The sequence below is a fragment of the Sinocyclocheilus grahami genome, unplaced genomic scaffold (assembly GCF_001515645.1).
Source record: "Sinocyclocheilus grahami isolate Dianchi unplaced genomic scaffold, SAMN03320097.WGS_v1.1 scaffold417.1, whole genome shotgun sequence".
Taxonomy (NCBI): domain Eukaryota; kingdom Metazoa; phylum Chordata; class Actinopteri; order Cypriniformes; family Cyprinidae; genus Sinocyclocheilus; species Sinocyclocheilus grahami.
In genome coordinates, this window is record NW_015505596.1 from 747,092 (window position 1) to 766,537 (window position 19,446).

General features: G+C 37.7%; 1 protein-coding gene across 1 annotated transcript in view; it reads right to left on the reverse strand.

The window, feature by feature from the left end:
- The window catches only part of LOC107551178 (RNA-binding motif, single-stranded-interacting protein 3-like), a 42,102-nt gene that overhangs the window by 16,430 nt on the left and 6,226 nt on the right, over window positions 1-19,446 (reverse strand). The window contains exons 2-4 of the mRNA XM_016232703.1: window positions 6,969-7,075; window positions 5,748-5,791; window positions 2,236-2,332 (exon numbers count right to left, since the gene is read on the reverse strand). Of these exons, the coding sequence (XP_016088189.1) occupies window positions 2,236-2,332; window positions 5,748-5,791; window positions 6,969-7,075 (248 nt within the window). The remainder of the gene's footprint in view (window positions 1-2,235; window positions 2,333-5,747; window positions 5,792-6,968; window positions 7,076-19,446) is intronic.

Here is a 19,446-nt window from a genome sequence, read left to right on the forward strand (position 1 = left end):
TCAGGTTCTATGACCTAGACATGCGAGCCAATCCTGGCTCTTCTGTTCTCTCGCCTTAGCTGTGCAGTCTTCCACATTAGGCAAAGACTTAGAAGTCTGGCGGCGTGGGCAGTTGCGTTCCCCTAGCGTTTCCGACGCAGCTCGAGTTCCTGAAGAGGAACGTCTCAGGTTACGTATGTAACCCTAGTTCCTCGAGGGAACGAGATGCTGCGTCGCGGTGCCATACTTGCGGCGTTCCTGCCAGCGCTTGCTTCATTCCTAGAAGCTGACGCTGGTCTCACCGCACGTGCTTTTATAGCTTCCTGGTCATTACGTCACCCGCCGTGACATCTCGCCCATCTATTGGTCTGATTACACACGAGGTTCAGAGCCCGTCACGCTGAAGGGCGTTCCCCTAGCGTTTCCGACGCAGCGTCTCGTTCCCTCAAGGAGCTAGGGTTACATACGTAACCTGAGACGATATGCTTGGTTATTATTTTTATACCACACACAGAAGAGACTAAAATAAATAAAACAAAAACTGTAATAAAAATTAATAAAAACTAGATCTAAAAAATGTAAAACATATAAAAAAACTAATAAAAATGCCAAACGCACACAACCAAGTTACAAAAACTATAACTAAAATCAAAATGAAAACTGAAAATATAAAAAATAAAAATAATACTAAAATAACTATATTTTTGAGTATTATTTATATATTTATACACTTATACATGATATAATTATATATTTATGCACACAACAGATGTACATAGTTAACTAAAACTGAAATAGAAATGAAAAAAAACTATATAGACGTTTAAAAAATTATAATAAAAATGAAAAACACGCAAAATTACAAAAACTTTTACTTAAATAAATAAAAAAATTCTATTAAAATAAATAAAACAACAACACTAAAATAACACAGTTACGCGTATTATTTTTATACCACACGGACTGAGAATAACTGGTCACTTCTTGTCTGAGAGGATGGATGTATGCATTTATTTTCGTGAATGTGTGTTTGAACGGTTGTAGGTGTCTAAATTTATATGCGGTGTCCTTTTATGTTGTTCTAGGAAGAAAAGCCTTTGGGATTTGTTCATCACTGTGATCCGCCTAGGGCGTCCTTCTCTCTCTCTCTCTCTCTCTCTCTCTCAACACACTAAGTCCACTAAGATGTGTAAGCGCACACCTTGCCTCTCTCTCCCCCCGATTGTTAAAAGATTCATGCTCTCGCTCTGCTCTCCCTCTTTCTCTCCTTCTCTCTGTCCTTTCGCCGGAGATGGAAACATTTGTCTCTTGTTCCATTCTCGAAGTTCTAGGGGAGACTAGGGGAGAAATAAAGGTAGTAGCGCATTGATTTCCTGTCAGCTTGGCTTTGAACTCGTTTTGGCGGGTTCAGCACAGTTTGCAATTTAAAAATTAATTCGCCGGCCAGCGGGGCACTTTTGCACATGATAACATGAAATTTGATTAAGAGATAACCTTGGTGGCGTGCAGAATTTATCATAACAAACGTGCGGCTGAGAGCGCAAACTAAGACTAGGGCGCCGCTCCGGTCAGCGTGGGTGGTTTGTATTTGTGCACTTGTGCTCGCATATGTGTGTGTCGGTGTGTTTGCGCGAGGACGGGAGGTACATGATCTAAAGGGCTTAGCTATTCTCTACGCTCAGCAATGTTTTGTTTGGTTTAGCTTAAGCCAAATCAATTAAGGATGCTCATAGTCACTGTTTGCTCACTCCGTCTGACTGCAGGGCTGGAGAACAGCGTTAATAAGCGTTCCTAACATGAGAGCAAACACAGAGAGTGATGAAAAACACGCTATACCTCCACATGCTCTCCTCATATGTGTGTGACACAAATTGCGTTTGTGTTTGCATGTAATTGTGTTTGTATGCAGTGGCTCCAAAAGCATTTGGACACTCAAATTTCACTTAAAAATGCCTAAATGTCATTGCATTAGATATCAAACATCTGCAAAAAACTGGTGCTAAACCTCTTCTCAGAACAAATTACACTCTTCTTAGGAATTACTGTAATTATTTTTAAGTTAATTTAACACACCACTTTTTTTGTGAAATGTTTTGCTTGAGGAACTGTGCTATCAGTCTTTAAAACAAATGCATATTTTAAGACATCTTAAGTGTCCAAATGTTTCTAAGGGCCACTGTATAAATGTAAACATGTGAGTTTGTTTGCCTGCAGCATGTGTTTGTTCTGAATGCTGTGTATATGCTGTGATCATACCTGATATGTGGAGACAGGAGAGGCTGCGATGAATGGAGTGATTGACGTTTGAGCGATCATGCGGTTTGTGGAGATGCTGTATGGTGAGGAGTAGTACCTGTAAGATACACAAAAACACTGTTAGTTCTGTTTGTATAAAACAAGAGTGTTACAACTTTGAGAGAAAAATTTAAGAGAAAAAAACAAACATGTAACACCAGCATATTTATGTGAAATGTGCAACACAAATGATTTAAATTGAATATGAAGTTTGTACATGTAACATTAACAGTATTAACACAGTACTGTAATGTATTAAATTATTTTTTATATGTTTATACCTCACACACACACACACACACACACACACACACACACACACGTGGGGACATTTGGGGAATGTGGGAAGTCGTGGCCTAATGGTCAGACTTGTAACCCAAAGGTTGTGGGTTCGAGTCTCGTACCGGGCAGGGATTGTAGGTGGGGGGAGTGAATGTACAGTGCTCAACCCCCAACTGCTCCCCGGGTGCCGCAGCAAAAATGGCTGCCCATTGCTCCGGGTGTGTGTTCACTGCTGTGTGTGTGTGCACTTTGGATGGGATAAATGCAGAGCACTAATTCCGAGTATGGGTCACCATACTTGGCCACATGTCACATCACACATTTTCACATAAATACCAGGTACACACATACACACACACACACGTTTTCTATTTTAAAATGTAATGTATTCCTGTGATAGCAAAGCTGAATTTTCAGCATCATTACTCCAGTCTTCAGTGTCACATGATCCTTCAGAAATCATTCTAATATGCTGATTTGCTGCTCAAGAAACATGTATTATTATTATCATTGCTGAAAACATTTGTGCTGCTGAATATTTGTTGTGGAAAGCATGATACATTTTATTTTCCAGGATGTTTTGCTCCATAGAAAAGTTTAAAGTCGGCATGAAATCAAAATGGACTTTATTTACTTTACTAGTGCATACAGCTAGTCTTGATGTGAACAATTAATCCGTGCAAGTTAATCCGCTGAAAAAAATTGTTTGTCTTGGAAATCTTTAATCAAAATCTGAACATTTACTTCCGCTCTGGAATGGCATTCCTTCTCTGATGACTTCTGATTGACGGCTTGGGCAGAATATCCTTAAGCGCAAAATTAAAACCACGCCCTCTATTCAATATTCCGTTTCAGCTGGAAATACGTTACTGCACTGAAATAAAGTCGGCAGCAACTTCCGGTTCACGCAGACTTTAAAAGAACGCAGACTTTGAAATAGAAATCTTTTATATATTTGTGTGTTTATCTACACAGGCTTGTGTCACAACAGTTAATTTGTTGACTTCTCGGTGTTACCCGAGCAACAGCATTTTCCAATAGCTACAGTTCTCGAGCAGGACTTTATTTATCATTGTGTACCTACTGCGGACATGTTTTATCTGCAAGCTCCGTTGCTAGGCTTTATTGATCGGCTTGTCTGGCAGCTGAGAAATGGAGCATGGGGAGAGAAACGCTGTCTGCCCCAGAGAGCTCATACTCCCTTATGTCACAGTCATACAAGACGACCTGAGTGAGAGCATGTCCAGGAAGAAGGAAACACAATATTTGAAGCAGGGTTAAAATGTGAAGCTTTACACACCAGTTTACGTTAATGTGCAATCCTTTTTTAGCCTAGCACTATGCTGTTATTAATACTGACTGTATGAACTCACTATATATATATACTGTATATACAAACCCGATTCCAAAAAAGTTGGGACACTGTACAAATTGTGAATAAAAACAGAATGCAATGTGGAAGTTTCAAATTTCAATATTTTATTCAGAATACAACATAGATGACATATCAAATGTTTTTCAGACATTCCTGTATGTGATGCAGTGCCGTCTAAGGGCCCGAAGATCACGAGCATCCAGTATGGTTTTCCGGCCTTGACCCTAACGCAATGTGGTAGAAGTGCTGGAAAGGAGAAAGGAAACAAATAAAGCATTTAAGAATTCGCCTCTTTTTCCCCGATTGCATATTTTTTGTCATTCCTTATTTCATTCCCTTTCCTGCAGACAGCAAGTGCTGAGTCAGGGGTGCAGAAGGAGCCGGAGCTGGTAACCAAGGTACGATGATGACTGTTTCCCCAGAGTGCCGGATCAGAGACAGAGCCCTGGGCCTTCCGTCCACTGAAGCGGACAGATAGAAATGGTCTTACTTCCCCTAGTCCAGTACCCATCTTCCTGCCCTGAAACCAGCACCTGACGAAACTCTTACACTCTTCGGTGCAACAATGTTCAACAAGAGCTCAGTATTATGCCTACTCACTGCACCTCAGATGTTGTTAACACTGCTGAATAGACCAGATTGCTGGTTAGTCAAGGAAGTCTTGGTGGTTAAGCTAATTGACCCTTTAAAGCCATATGTCTCATTAACATGATCAGTACCTTCCTGAAAAAAAGCTTTTGAATATGATGTACCACATGTTTTCTGCCCTCTGGATTATTCATATACTTCAGGAAGTAGAAGGACTTTTTTAGTTACCTTTTCCAAAATGTCCACCTTTGTGTTGATATATGTTTTTTTTTTGTGAAATGTTGATAAATTAAATTAACTTGTATTTAGTTATTGATAGTCAAAATGTATATTTACAAGCAACTGTTCATCTTTCAAACATTATTAATAAAAAAACTGGTTTGAAAACTGATCAAATATGATACAAATACCAAGCAAGAATTTGAGGCATATTATTTTAATCCTAATTATAATGCATTTCAAAATGTATTATGCCCACATAAAATGATAATAAAACCATTGAATAATTAAATGCATTTCAAATTTAAACAATTTTACTAAGATATACTGATATTTTGTATGTCTTTTTATATATGCATATTTATAAACTACCAAAAAAAATAAAAACAAAACAAAATTTGGAGTCTTAAATACTTAGAATAAATACTTGTATTAAGCAAGGATGCATTAAAAGTGAAAGTAAACACTTTACTAAATATTTTTTATTTCAAATCAATGCTGATCTTTTGAACTTTCTTTTCATCAAAAAATCCTGTTTCACAAAATTATTTAACTGTTTGTGAGCAGCAAATCAGCATATTAGAGTGATTTCTGAATGATCATGTGACACTGAAGACTGGAGTAATGATGCTGAAAATTCACCTTTGCCACCACAGGAATAAATTACATTTGAAAATATATTCAAATAGAAAACAGCTGTTTTAAATTGTAATATTTTACAATATTACTGCTTTTACTGTATTTCTGATAAAAAAATCACAAGAAACTTCTTTCTAAAACATAAAATATATTATTTAATATGTCAGACGTTACAGGAAGCCTCAGACTAGCATAATAACAATATCATCAAAACACAACAATGTACGTTTTGTTGTATTGCTGGTCTTTTTTAGCAGGAATCACTGGTATGAGGATGGATTCACTGCTACTGCTTAAGTTAATCGTTTTACCCTCGGACAACCTTAACAAGCATTGAAAACTCAAAACAACAAATGAACGAGAGTCTTACCCGTTCTGCATTGCAGTGGGATCATAGGTCAGCGCCATGCCACTCTGAAACACAACACAGACAGGAAAAAGAGTGAAAGATTGTTCTGGTGAAGCAAGTATCCTATAAAGTCTATTGAGTAATGCTGGCAATAGAACAGGGTCATCTAATAGGGGCCGGCCAAGTGGTCCTTATATCTTTAAAAGCACATGGCCGAGACTTGTAGCTCTGGATCTATTACCTCAGAGCGCTGGGCTGTAATACCAGACAGGCTCGGATTCAATACTGCACGAAGTTATTTGGTATTTACAAGGCTGCAGAAAGCATAGCTCATGTTGACAGAGCCACACTAGCTAAGTGAATAAGGGGGGAAAGCTGACCGCTTAGACCCGTATTGGACTGGAGCAGATAAACAATGCTCATATACTGCAGCTTTGTCAGGCGCCAAGTTTTCCTCAGTGGGGGAGAAAACCTGGAGACTGGTGGGAAAACCATCGACCTAACCTACGTGTGACTGGACACTCTATCTAGTTAATGTGGACCCCTGGGGTTGCATATTGAAATATGCCTTCATGAGAGAGTGCAGCCAAATCATGGCGGCTGCTAGCTCCCCATAATGGGCGATCACGGTCTGGCCAGTATCTGGGCATGCTTCGCTAAACTGCCACGTCATGCCAGCAGCTGGGGCTGCCCAGAAAATGCCAGTTGTTTTCCCATCAGCCAACCCAGACAGCGCGACTTGCTTTGCAAGAATAAGAACAGGAGAGGAGAGATTAAAGGACTTGAGTGAAAGACTGGGAACTTAAACATGGCCAGATGACTCCATCAATCAAATGTTTTCTCCCGCCTCCCTTTCTTCCATCCTAAGTATGAAACAAAGGGGTTGTTTCCAACATACTCCCTTCTTCAAAGCTGGGTATTCTGGGAAAGGGAATGTGGGGGGAAAATAGGGCAGAAGCTGGCGTGGAAAAGGTAAGTACATAGGATCAGGTTGTGTGTCATTTGGAACTGAATTGAAGCTGAATTCCAATGGCTGCATTTGAATTGAATTTGAACAGACGCAGCAAACAGGATGTTAGGAAGTAGAATGAAAAATATATAAAATTAATATAAATGCAATTTTTATTAAAAAGCCAAGTTATGAACGGGCTTATGAACAGATCGATTGACAGACAGATTGATAGATAGACAGACAGATAGATAGACCGATATTAGTAGGTCTTTGAGGATGCCAATGCTCACCTCTCCTTCCCGAGGCCACGGTCGGCCATTTTGAGGGTACTTGCTCTGACTCTGCCTCTTCTTCTGTCCTCCATCTGCAAACTTGCACAGCAGCGGTTCCGTCGGGGCTGTGGAGGAGAGGGAACAAACACAGAAAAATATAAAAGATCAGTCAGCTAGTCGAGAGGGAGGAATGGACGGATACCTCCATAGGTCAACCGCAGTACGATTGATGGAAAGGTCATGACCTCGGCAAAGAATGTGGAGTGTGTTTTGAACAGAGAGGGAAATGTTACACCACAGGTATCACACCCACACCGAGCCCACAGAGCAGTGGAGGAATATCCAATGACCTTTTGAAGTTCAACAACCCTCGACTTCCTGCAAGCCCCCCTCCTTCCATTATGTCTTCGACACTCCACTTTTGGCACGGGCATCCTCTCAAATCCCCACCATCAAAACAACTTCCCTGGCAGGTCTTCAAAGCACCTTGTTTAATATTTGCAAAATAATAAATGACCTGATTGAGACAGTAAATAACTTAAATGGCGTTGACTGCGCCAGCCGAATTGTTTCGAAACATTGTTTGTTTATTTTTGGTGCTCACTGAAGTGTGTATCTCGCTTACTATCTCTTACCAAACGTGGAAAGCAAAGCGAGAAGGCTCCTCTACGACCCTGAGGGGCCGGTTCATGCAAAAGGCAAGCGGAGAGTTCAAAATAGTTCTCTTACAAAAGTGCAAAGCAGGATGGCAGGCGCTGAAGCGAAACACTTCAATGTTCTCGCTCAGTCATGACGGCAATATGAATTGCAGGGTGTGGAACACCTCTCTGAAGTCTCCGAACACACTTGAAGAGTAGGAAATTTTGCTCTCCAGTTGAACAAATTCCCATATGCCACAGCTAAGCTAAACTTAATTTGGTTTCCTCGGCAACCAGAAAAAGTAATTTAAAGCGAGCGCAAACTCCTTGGATGATGGGATCTGGCAGAGAGCGATGATAGATGCAGGAGGAGGAGTTTTTGCTTTGTGGAGTCCAGACAACTGTTCGGAGTAATCCTGCCCTCCGGCGATATGACTCTACAGTCACCTCTGAAAGTATGTTAGTTTGGCAGAGAAAAATGAACACTTTCTCTTCCGCGTGCTCTCACCTGCACTGCGATATTTCAGCTGCTCTGTGGAACAATAGAAAGCTGTTGTATCACAGGCCGCAGAGGATGCTTTGTGCGTAAATAAGCACATATATTGCATAGAACCAGATAAACAAATAAAAAACAAGCTGCTGAAACAGCTCAACAGTACATTACGTATTCTGTAGCCGAATAGATTATTTAAAAGCTGTTGTTTGTTCTTATTTGTCTGTTGTTTAGAATGAGACATCAAACAAGGGATCAAGTCTTCAAAACAAAGATTTCAGAATAAAATAGCCATTTCAAGACTATAATTATTCAGAAAAACACTAATTGGACATGATGCCAAAGAGAAAAGATTAGATGAAAGAAGAGGACAGAAACAAGAAAACAACAGATGAAAAGACATCAGAAGAGAAGAGACAGTTGATAAACAGAAAATATGTATATACTGTATATATATATATATATATATATATATATATAAATATGTGTGTGTGTGTGTGTGTCATTTCTTTAGAATATATTACATCTCTAACCAAATCATAAATTGTTCATTAATTGTTTAAAGAGGAGGAAAGATAAGACATGAAAAGAAAAGAAAAGAAGAGATCAAAAAAAGAAAAGAGAAGAGACAAGCAAGACAAGAAAACAGAAGACATTTGAATGAGATAGTCACTAATAAATTCCAAAAGTATTTAAAAATAAGATACAAATGAAAAAAATACAAATACAAATTAGAATTAATAAATAAAATGAACAATGTGTGTGTGTGTGCGCGTGCGTGTGCATTTTTCCAAAATCAAAATGTTTTACAATTTTAAAACAAGCTGTTCTCCATCAATACAAGTTGTTCTTATAAACACCAATTTTCTCTAAATTATATAAAATCTCTTGCCAAATCATAAATTATTAATAAAAGATTACATAAGAAAAAATTAAAAGAGAAGAGAAGAGAAGAGGAGAAGAGTTTTTGGCCCCTGTGATCTCATTGTGCTTTGAGCTGTAGTGAGGTGGGGTAAAAGTGTTTCTCCTCCACCTGCAGAGAAGGCAGGGTCTACACCTGCAGCCTTGTCATCACCCTCCTATTATACACACACGCACACGCTGGCCAGCACTGATAATGGCAGCACAACACAAGCGGCTCCATTGTGAAGGACAGACCGAAATCGAGGCAGCAGAAAAGATCACAGCTTTTGCGGCAGACTTTAAATGTTTGAGCAAGCAGCTCTCCCCTGCCCTATCTCAAAAACAATGAGTCTGTGTGTGTGTGTGTTTCAGCTGAGACAGTGGGAAACGCCCTGCATTAAACCCCCTCACAGTTTAGGCCGAACTCTAAAATAACAAGCAGCGCCATCATAAAACAGCGAAGCCAAATAACGTTGGGAATTTTTGTGCTGCTTTTGGAGCGTGGTGGAATATCCATGCTGATTTTATGAGCAGACTCTGCTTGGCATTAGCTCTGTTTGTTTTGCTAGTCAGGTTGCCCTGAACTCAAAGTGCTGAATCTCACTCATGCGAGGAACGTTTTGAGCCTGTGTTAAGAACGACTGATTTTTGATTCAGACCCGAAATTCATCCAGGGAAATCATACCGCACGCACACAAAAACAAATACCTCCAGCAACAACCTTACTTTCCTTGTGTATATACAATGAGATACGACAGGCATAACTATTACTATTGCTTAAGTTTAACTCTTAAAACTGTAATTAATACCATTTGTGCTATTAACATAAATGACATCTGAAATCCAATTATGACAATTTTTCACAGAATTTTCAGGAAAAACAGGAAAAAAAATGTACACTGCACTCTTAAAAATAAAGGTGCTTCAAAAGGTTCTTCAAGCGATGCCATAGAAGAACCATTTTTGGTTCCACAAAGAACCATTCAGTCAAAGGTTCTTTAAAGAACCATCTCTTTCTTACCTTTTTGTAATCTGAAGAACCTTCTTTCACCACAAAGAATCTTTTGTGAAACAGAAAGGTTCTTCAGATGTTAAAGGTTCTTTATGGAACCATTTAAACAAAAAGGTTCTTCTATGGCACCGTGAAGCACCTTTATTTTTAAAAGTGTGCTCTTTTGACTTGAGACAGTACGTAATGGCCCAGAATACCTTAGCAACTTCCTAGCTACAGGCTAACAGCCACAACATGCTAAAACCACTGCAAAGCAACACAAAACCCACTCTAGCAAAAGTATAACAACATCTTGGTTACACAGTAGCAAAAATGCTAAATTGTAGTTACTACAGCTGTTAAAACTCTAATACCATAATAAATTAATTCTGTATCTCCTCCAAACGCTTTCTGAAGGTTTCTGTCATTTTGCTTACTTTATTTTTCATGACTGTGGTGTCTAATACCAAATTCTACACAGGTATATTGTAGACACAGCTGTAGTATTTTGGTGGAAACCATGGTTACTGTGATAAATTTTGGCAAGGGAGGTTCGCAGGCCATGCTAGATGGCTTCAAACCTATCAACACAAACAGAAACATATGTACAAGAACACACACACGCACACACACACACACACACACACACACACTAGCTGTTAAGGTATCTCAATCTGACACTTTATCACACTTAATGAGCTAAAGCATGACGCTATTCCACAAACCACCACAGGGCAAACCACTAACACTCACACGCACTCACTCAAACATCTGCAGCGCTGCACACATCTCAATTCGCCAATATTTTAATCAGAGTCTCCTTGGAGCTCTACACACCATTGCAGTAAGTGTCCCAACATGATGACGTGCTTTCAATGTAACATGAACTATTGCAGGGAAAATTCATAATTTATTGACTCCTTTTTAAATTTTTTCTTTCTCATGGGGCATATATGAATTACTGTTGGCCCACTTTTCATTGCTTTGGGAGTTTTCCCAATAAAAACTCATGCTCGTTCTCTTAAATCCTATAGAGACAAACACAAAAATGAAAGCATAATTTAACGAAACACAATATGTTAATGGAATATTTTTTTGTATTGAAAGTGTGTTTGATTGTGTGTCCATAAGTGCTTCCATAACATTTACCCAAGCAGACAGCTCTAACCACATGTATTTCCAAGCTGTTTATTAACTTTGGGTCATGGCACTGCAGATATTCAGTTGAGGAGGGAATGTGAAAGGGGTGGGGGGTCCGTCAATAAGATAGACATGTGTTTCTAATCCATGACTGTCGTCCTGTGTGCCAACTCCAGCTGGGCTCCCACAGACCTCCAGTTCTCATTGTGGGCGGCATGCATTCCTGGAGCCACACCCAAGTTTCCCACCCTCAGCCCTACGATGGCCCTCAAGTTCACAGATTTCTCTGTTACTTCACTCATACCTGCCATCCTTTCCTTCCCGATGACCTCAAACAAGCTGTAGGGCCCTATGACAATCCGTGTATCATTCGATCATTCGTTTTTTGATTTAATATTGAAAATAGAAAAATGTAGAACTGAAGATGGCGCGGTTTGATCTTCGGCTGACCAATCAGCAGAAAGGGGCGTTTAATTCCCGCCCACCTGTAAAAATCAAATATTCAAGCTGTTTATTCATTTTTCCACCCATGAACGAAAAACGAAAATTTAAGCTGAATTCTCGTTTCTCGTTTTTTGGAGAAAAACGAAAAAACGAAATAGGAGCCGTTTTCTAATTTTTCTACTTTCAATATTAAATCAAAAAACGAATGATCGAATGATACACGGATTTATGACTTCCATTATATTCTTTCCTCCAAATTCTGTTTTAATTTATCCCAAATTCCATGTTTTCTTTTTCTTTTTTTCTAGATTCAGTTTTAATGGTTTAATTCAATTTCAATAATCAGCTCATCAATTGAATAAATAAATAAATAAATACCACTACTACTACTACTACTGCTACTACTATTAGAGTCCTATGCAATGTGTTTTCCCCTAGAAATTCTGTTTTAATTTTTCTGGATTTTGCGTTTTATATTTAATACAAAATTGTTATAAAAAATAATGGCAACCAAATGAGTTTAACAATTTAATTAATCTATTAAAATGTAATCAAATTAGATATAAATAACTCCTTCCATTTTTGGCAAACAAGGTGCTACAAAACAGAGATTTACTGTTTAAATATAAGAAACATTTAAATGAACAATTAAAACATGGTTGAAAATTTGTGTAATATTCACAATGTATATTGTGTAATATATACTTCTTAAGAAATAATAATTCAAATTATTTTTTAACTATTGTCAACTGTATTGTTATTATTGTTGTTGTTACTTTGAGAAGTATATTGTATTGTACAATAGTAGTATATTTCTGTCATAATTTCAAGTTAAAGCAAACATCTTGGCGGGTTTCTGTGTGTGTATATGATTATACGTAGTCTTGATCAAATAAAATGGTGAAATGCTTGTGTGGTGAACTCCCAGAGTAGCTCTGGAAATTAAGTTTATGGATTCACGTCCTGAAGTGAGACGGCAGACTCTGAAAACACCATGATTTTCATGTAGCATACTAAGTATAGTAGATGAAACGGCGCTGCTTGTGTATTCTAAAACGTAAAACAAGCAGTATATAGACCTGCCATTAAGTATATAGCCCTACTTTGGATTTATTCATCCAAATTTTGCCAAATTCCATGATAATTCTAAGTTATACAGTAAACTGCATTTTTATGACTGGATTCTGTGATTATGATTCTGCATTGCTGCAATCATAGGGGATGCACCGATACTAAGCACATTTGGGTTAATCAGGGTTTTCTTACTCAAAGACGCTGATTTAACTGGAAGATTGGTTTGACACAGAAGGCCTTGAAAACAACATGTGTACACGTGCATCACATGGAACTCCCTGTTCTAGAACACGCAGAGAGGAAAGAAAGAATGGTGTTTACCAACAGGAAGAGCACTGTTTGCCCTGGAACCGTGTGCACTCAGTGGGTAGGAGGAGCGTGTGGCCCTGACAAAGCTGGTGTCTACACATCGCCCACGCTCTAATAGCAGCCTACCGCACAGATCTGTTACGCTGCCAGCTTGGCACAGTGGCTTTCAGGTCCAGGAACGACGGTGTACTCTGGTTTCACATTCAGCCACCGCTGTATGATACATATAGAGAGAAAACAGAGAAAAACACAGCCCAGAGTTGAGCGCTGCTGTGAGGTGAGCCCACACATGCTCGGTGAGACATGAGACTTCACTGAATGCAAAAACACCACAACCCTGGTATTATACGTTTATTTGCAAGATGGGAAGCCTGGCCTTCCCATGAAGCCATGGGCGTGAGCCTTATCCTGGAGTTTTACACACAGAACATCTGCTGCATATACAATACAGCGCTCCTACTTTAAGAAGCCTCCCAAATACGTCATTTCAGTTCCCCGTAGAAACCTTGTTCGCTGTGCAGAGACACACATTCACGATAGAAGAAGGTTTGAGCACAGAAATAAATTCTGGCTCCTCATTGCTCACCCTCCAACCAACGTTAACTCTAATAATGTTTCAAACTGACAAAACAGACGCGCTGGAAATAAACAATTAATTTAGGTTTAAGATTTAAACACATGCTACACTGTTGATGATTGTAATCTTAAAGCAAAAAGAATGTAAAGATACTACAGTAAAACATGTAAATTGGTAAACTGTAAGGGAAAAGCTGAGATGCAACAAAACATATAATTTTACTGTGAAATACTGCAAAAAGATGTAACATGTCATGAATTTAAAATGATCTTATAATTTACAGAGTATTCAAAAGACAAGGAATGTATGGTTACAGTAAAATGTAAAATATTGTTAAAATTTGTAAGAAAGCTTGTAAGAAAAAAAAATGACAGTGGAAAAACAGAGGTCTCCGTGATGCACTGCATTTGATGATACGTTTGATGCCTGTTTCTTTTTTTTTTTTGGTTGTTATGTACAGTATACAACAACATTTTTTTTTTTTGCATTTTTTTCAAAGAAGTCTCCTATGCTTACCAAAGCTGCATTTATTTGGTCAAAATTACAGCAAAAAAAACGTAATATTGTGATTTTTTTTTATTTAAATGTTTTTTATTTTATTTAATTTAAATGTTTAAATGTAATTTATTCCTATGAAGGCAAAGCTGAATTTTCAGAAGGCATTACTCCAGTCTTTAGTGTCACATGATCCTTCAGAAATCATTTAATATGCTGAGTTGGTGCTCAGGAAACATTTCTTATTATTATCAATGTTTAAAATCTAAATATATTCTGAGTTTTTTAGAATCCAAGATTCTATAATGAACAGAAAGTTCAAAAGAACAGAATTTATTTAAGATAAATCTTTTGTAATATTACAAATATCTTTAATATGTGTGTCCCATTACGTAAAAAAAAGGATAGGATACTTGAGGAATTATGATGACCTGCAGCATTTTCTAAGGTTACAAATGTAATGCATGCATTCTTTATAACCCTCATGCTAATGCTAATAGTAATGACAACAAATAAAACGTGAAACAACCGCTTCCCAGTGTGATTCCCTGATCTTGGATCAGTGCTGGGAGAGCAGTTTACTCTGTGCACTGGTTTGTTTGTTTGGGCTAAAACAGGTAAATATCACTGTCCGGTTTGACATTTCCCCTCAGTGGAGAGAGAACAGGGGAAAAGAGACAATACAGAAAGAGAGAGACAGAAAGACAGACAGCAAAAGCGAGACGTGCACTGAGTAGAATACAAACATTGCATAATCAGCTTAGCCTCCCCACTTCCTGCCTTTTAATGGGCCTGTCTGACTTTGGTTTGGTGGATGCTGGTCTGCACAGCTCGGCCTGAGAGCAGGTCACCGGAGAGAGAGACAGACTATTGTCTCGGTTCTCTAATAAAACACTGCAAAATGCAAGGTCAGGAGCCAGTTCACTGCATGCTCATTTAAAGGTTGAAGTTCATGTTTCATTTAGAAGGAATGTTCTTACTGCATGAAAACAGAAAATAACATTAAGTTGTCTCTCTGTGAGGTGAATTCACTAAACAGTTGCACCACTTTTGTGTGCAATATTTCAGCAAAAAATAAAAAAGAAACAAAAGAAATAAAATAACCACTGGCAATCCAGTTTAAGCATAGACAGTCTGCACCATGCATATTTAAATTAAGTAATTGTCATTTTTCTTCAGCACAAACACCTTCTATGTGAATACATGCATTTATAAATTATACTTATTTTTTTAAATAATATTTTTAATGTTTTTTAAACAAGTCTCTTATGCTCACCAAGGCTGCATTTATTTGGTCAAAAATACGGTAATATTGTGAAATATTATAACAATTTAAATGAACTGGTTTCTGTTTGTATATGTTTGAAAATGCAGGAGCCATTTTTTCCAATCTTTAGTGTCACATGATCCTTAAGAAATCATTTTAACTTTCCAAATTGGTTCTAAAAAGAAACATTTCATATTATCACAAGTGTTCAAAACAGCTCTGCTGCTTAAAGGGATAGTTCACCCAAAAATTAAAATTTGATGTTTATCTGCTTACCCCCAGGGCATCCAAGATGTAGGTGACTTTGCTTCTTCAGTAGAACACAAATTATGATTTTTAAGTCCAGCCGTTTCAGTATATCAGTCGTATAATGCATGGCAATGGTAACAAAATCTATGAGAGTAAAAAAACATGCACAGACAAATCCAAATTAAACCCTGCGGCTCGTGATGACACATTGATGTCCTAAGACACGAAATGGTCGGTTTGTGCGAGAAACCGAACAGTATTTATATAATTTTTTACCTCTAATACAACACTATGCCCAACTTCCTTGAGCGCGCGCGTGCACGGCATCCGATGCGTGAGGTGTGTACGCGCTCTGGCGTTTCGTGTCTTAGGACATCAATGTGTCATCACGAGCCGCAGGGGTTAATTTGTATTTGTCTGTGCATGTTTTTTTTTACTCTCATAGATTTTGTTACATTGCCATACATTATACGACTGATAGACTGCAACGGCTGGACTTAAAAATCATAATTTGTGTTCTACTGAAGAAACAAAGTCACCTACATCTTGGATGCCCTGGGGGTAAGTAGATAAACATCAAATGTTAATTTTTGGGTGAACTATCCCTTTAATATGTTTGTTGAAACTACATTTTCTTTTCAGAATTCTTTGATGAATAGACAGTTCAAAAGAACATCATTTATTAGAAATATAAATCTTATGGTCACCTTTTATTAATTTAACGCATCCTTGGAGAATGAAGAAGGAAAAAAAAAGGCTAAAAGAGACCTGACATGAAAACTTGCACGTTACTATTTCGGGTTTATTTATATCAAGTTTTTCTGTGCTCATGCAAAACTGTCCCATGCGAATGTAAAAGTGTTTTACGAACGTCACAAGGGTTCTTTAGACTTCAGACGCCCTGTAAAATTAGGCTGGTGATAGATGTATTCACAAAAGTCAGCACTATTTGCCAGCCGCAATTAACTATTAGCACTGTGGAAAGCAGGTGGTAAACAGAACTTTGTTGAAAAAAGATGCTTACATAGCTGTAATTCATCGTATGATATATACAGACAGCACATGCAAATAACCCACTCCCTCGTGTTTGCTGGTTAAAAATGCAGGAAAATGTTTCCCTCATTTCAAGTGTTTGAAAAGCTGTTTGTTGAAACTACATTTTCTTTTCAGAATTCTTTGATGAATAGACAGTTCAAAAGAACATCATTTATTAGAAATATAAATCTTATGGTCACCTTTTATTAATTTAACGCATCCTTGGAGAATGAAGACGGGAAAAAAAGGCTAAAAGAGACCTGACATGAAAACTTGCACGTTACTGTTTCGGGTTTATTTATATCAAGTTTTTCTGTGCTCATGCAAAACTGTCCCATGCGAATGTAAAAGTGTTTTACGAACGTCACAAGGGTTCTTTAGACTTCAGACGCACTGTAAAATTAGGCTGGTGATAGATGTATTCACAAAAGTCACTTTTAGACTTTAATAAACTCCAACTGTATGCACTATAAATAGGGCTGCAGGATTAGGAAATACATAAATAAAACGATTTAGTTTTCTCTTGATAATGTAATGATGATTCATTTTTAATTTTGATTAATAGAATTTACATGAAAAACTATTTTATATTTAGGCTAAACAAAGCTGTTCTTGAATGAATGTTTTGATGTTTTATGCATCAATAAATCCAGACATTGCCTAAAGAGTCAACTTCTCACTGGCCCTCTTAGCAGAATAAAAAAAAACAAAAAACCCTGTTATCAGATTTTGAATAAATTATACACCGAAAGCGAGTAAAGCGTCAATAATAGAACGCTCCCATCTTGTTATGATCAATAAAGCTGTCATTGCAAGTTTACACAGTATCATGAGACCTGCAGATCAGCCAATTTTTTACTTTATTAATTGTGCAGCTCATATATATGAAGAAATGTGAATTATTTCATATGTCAGTTCACGTTTAGGACCCAGTGTTCTCTCCTCTCACTCAAAAACATGGCAAAGATTTAAACGCACATGCTGGCATGATGGGACACTGGAGGAATCCTGAGAGCCTGCAGCATTTCCTGTATCTGAGGTCACGGGCGTCATGTTTGCATGTTTACGAGCATTGTAAAAGCCATCCATCTGACTTAGTGTTCAGATCTGCAGAGCAGGCCTCACCACAGAGAGTGTGGGGTTTTCACACTGCCCTCCACCTCATTAACCAATGCCATTCTCTCTAAAGACTACAGCCAAATCTAAACACCTTTCATTCCTGCCTCCTGTACTCTGAGGACACTTGTCACATCCCTGCAGAGAAAAAAAAACAGGTTCATGCTTATTCAAAGGTGATGGGAAAAGTGAGTTTTGGGGAAGTGAAAGGCAGAGAACTGGAAATGGAGCCGTTTTAGAAAACGATGTGCACAAATGCTCTCAGAAATCCCAAGACAGGTCGTTTGGGGGGGGGGGGGGGGGGGGCCCCTCCTCAACCACCTGTGAGTGCTGCTTGCTTGTACAGAACTCACCACTAGTGATGATTGGATTTTGCTATGCAGTTGCAAGTGTGTAAGTAATGTAAGTCTATGGGATTTTCCCTACCAATTTTATCACCAAAATGATCTCAAAATATGGAGAAAAAATGTTCCTTAATGTTTTTGTCATTAATAAATTAAATATTCAAGAAACCCCATATAAAGGGATAATTCTAGATCTTGATCTTTTATAATACTGTACATTAAATAGTTTGGCACAACATTGTTCTTTTTACAGTAAATTACATTACTGTGCAAATGATTTCTATTTCAAATAAATGCTGTTCTTTTTGAACTGTCTATTCATCAAAGAATTCTGAAAAAAAAATGAAAGCAAAAAATCAAGAAATACAAAAATTTTCAACATTGATAATAATAAGAAATGTTTCTTCAGCTGCAAATCAGCCCATCAGAATGATTTCTGAAAGATCATGTGACACTGAAGACAGGAGTAATGGCTGATGTAAATTCTTCTTTGTTATCTCAGGAATAAATTACATTAAATTGTCATCATATTTCACAATATTACTGTTTTTTTTTTATCAAATAAATGCAGCCTTAGTGAGCATAATAGATTTGTTTTTAAAATATTTAAAAATTCTTAACGACTCCAAACATTTGAATTGTAGTGTCTTTATTAAGTATAAATAATTAAATAATGATTTATTTATTTAAAATAAAAATTTAATAAAAAGCAAAATATATAAGATTTTATAAAATTAAATAAAGAAACAATACAAACTAATTTTACTATTTTATTAAAAACCTTAATTATTAGTACTAATGTCAAGATAAATTAATTGAAAAGATCATTTTGTGATAGAGTGGTGACATATTTTGAGAATTATCCAACACAAAGTATGAGCAGAAATGATAGCGATGTATGCCTTAGCAAGTGCCACTAAATATATAGAGTGAGAGAACAAAAACAGTAAAAGGGAAGAAAGAAAGAAGGAAACAGAGAGAAAGAGGCACGCAGAGAATGTGAGAGAACGATATGTGCCAGCACCCATTATGTTCGCAAGTAAGTCCAGGGAAAATAAACAGCTTCATTAGCACGTCCTTTATAGAATTTCTCTCTTTCTCTCTCTCCCAAACATAGCGTGTGAGCGCCTTGTCTGAAGCACAAACTATCCAAACATCAGTCAGAAGCCAGCTCAGTGCTCATAAATACATCAGAATGTTCCAGATACCTCCACGCCTCAGCGCCGGGCCGCCAAACCCTTACCTGAGAGCCCTCCAGTATGACCTCACCAATGGAACACAAACACTGCAAGAACTGAACCCAAAAACAGTCCAAAAATAACGTCACACCAGATCATCAGATTTCTCACAGATTTATCTTGTAAGGGGGAGTGCTATCTTACATTTCATTTCGATGGTGTGGTATGTAAACAGACAGAGCG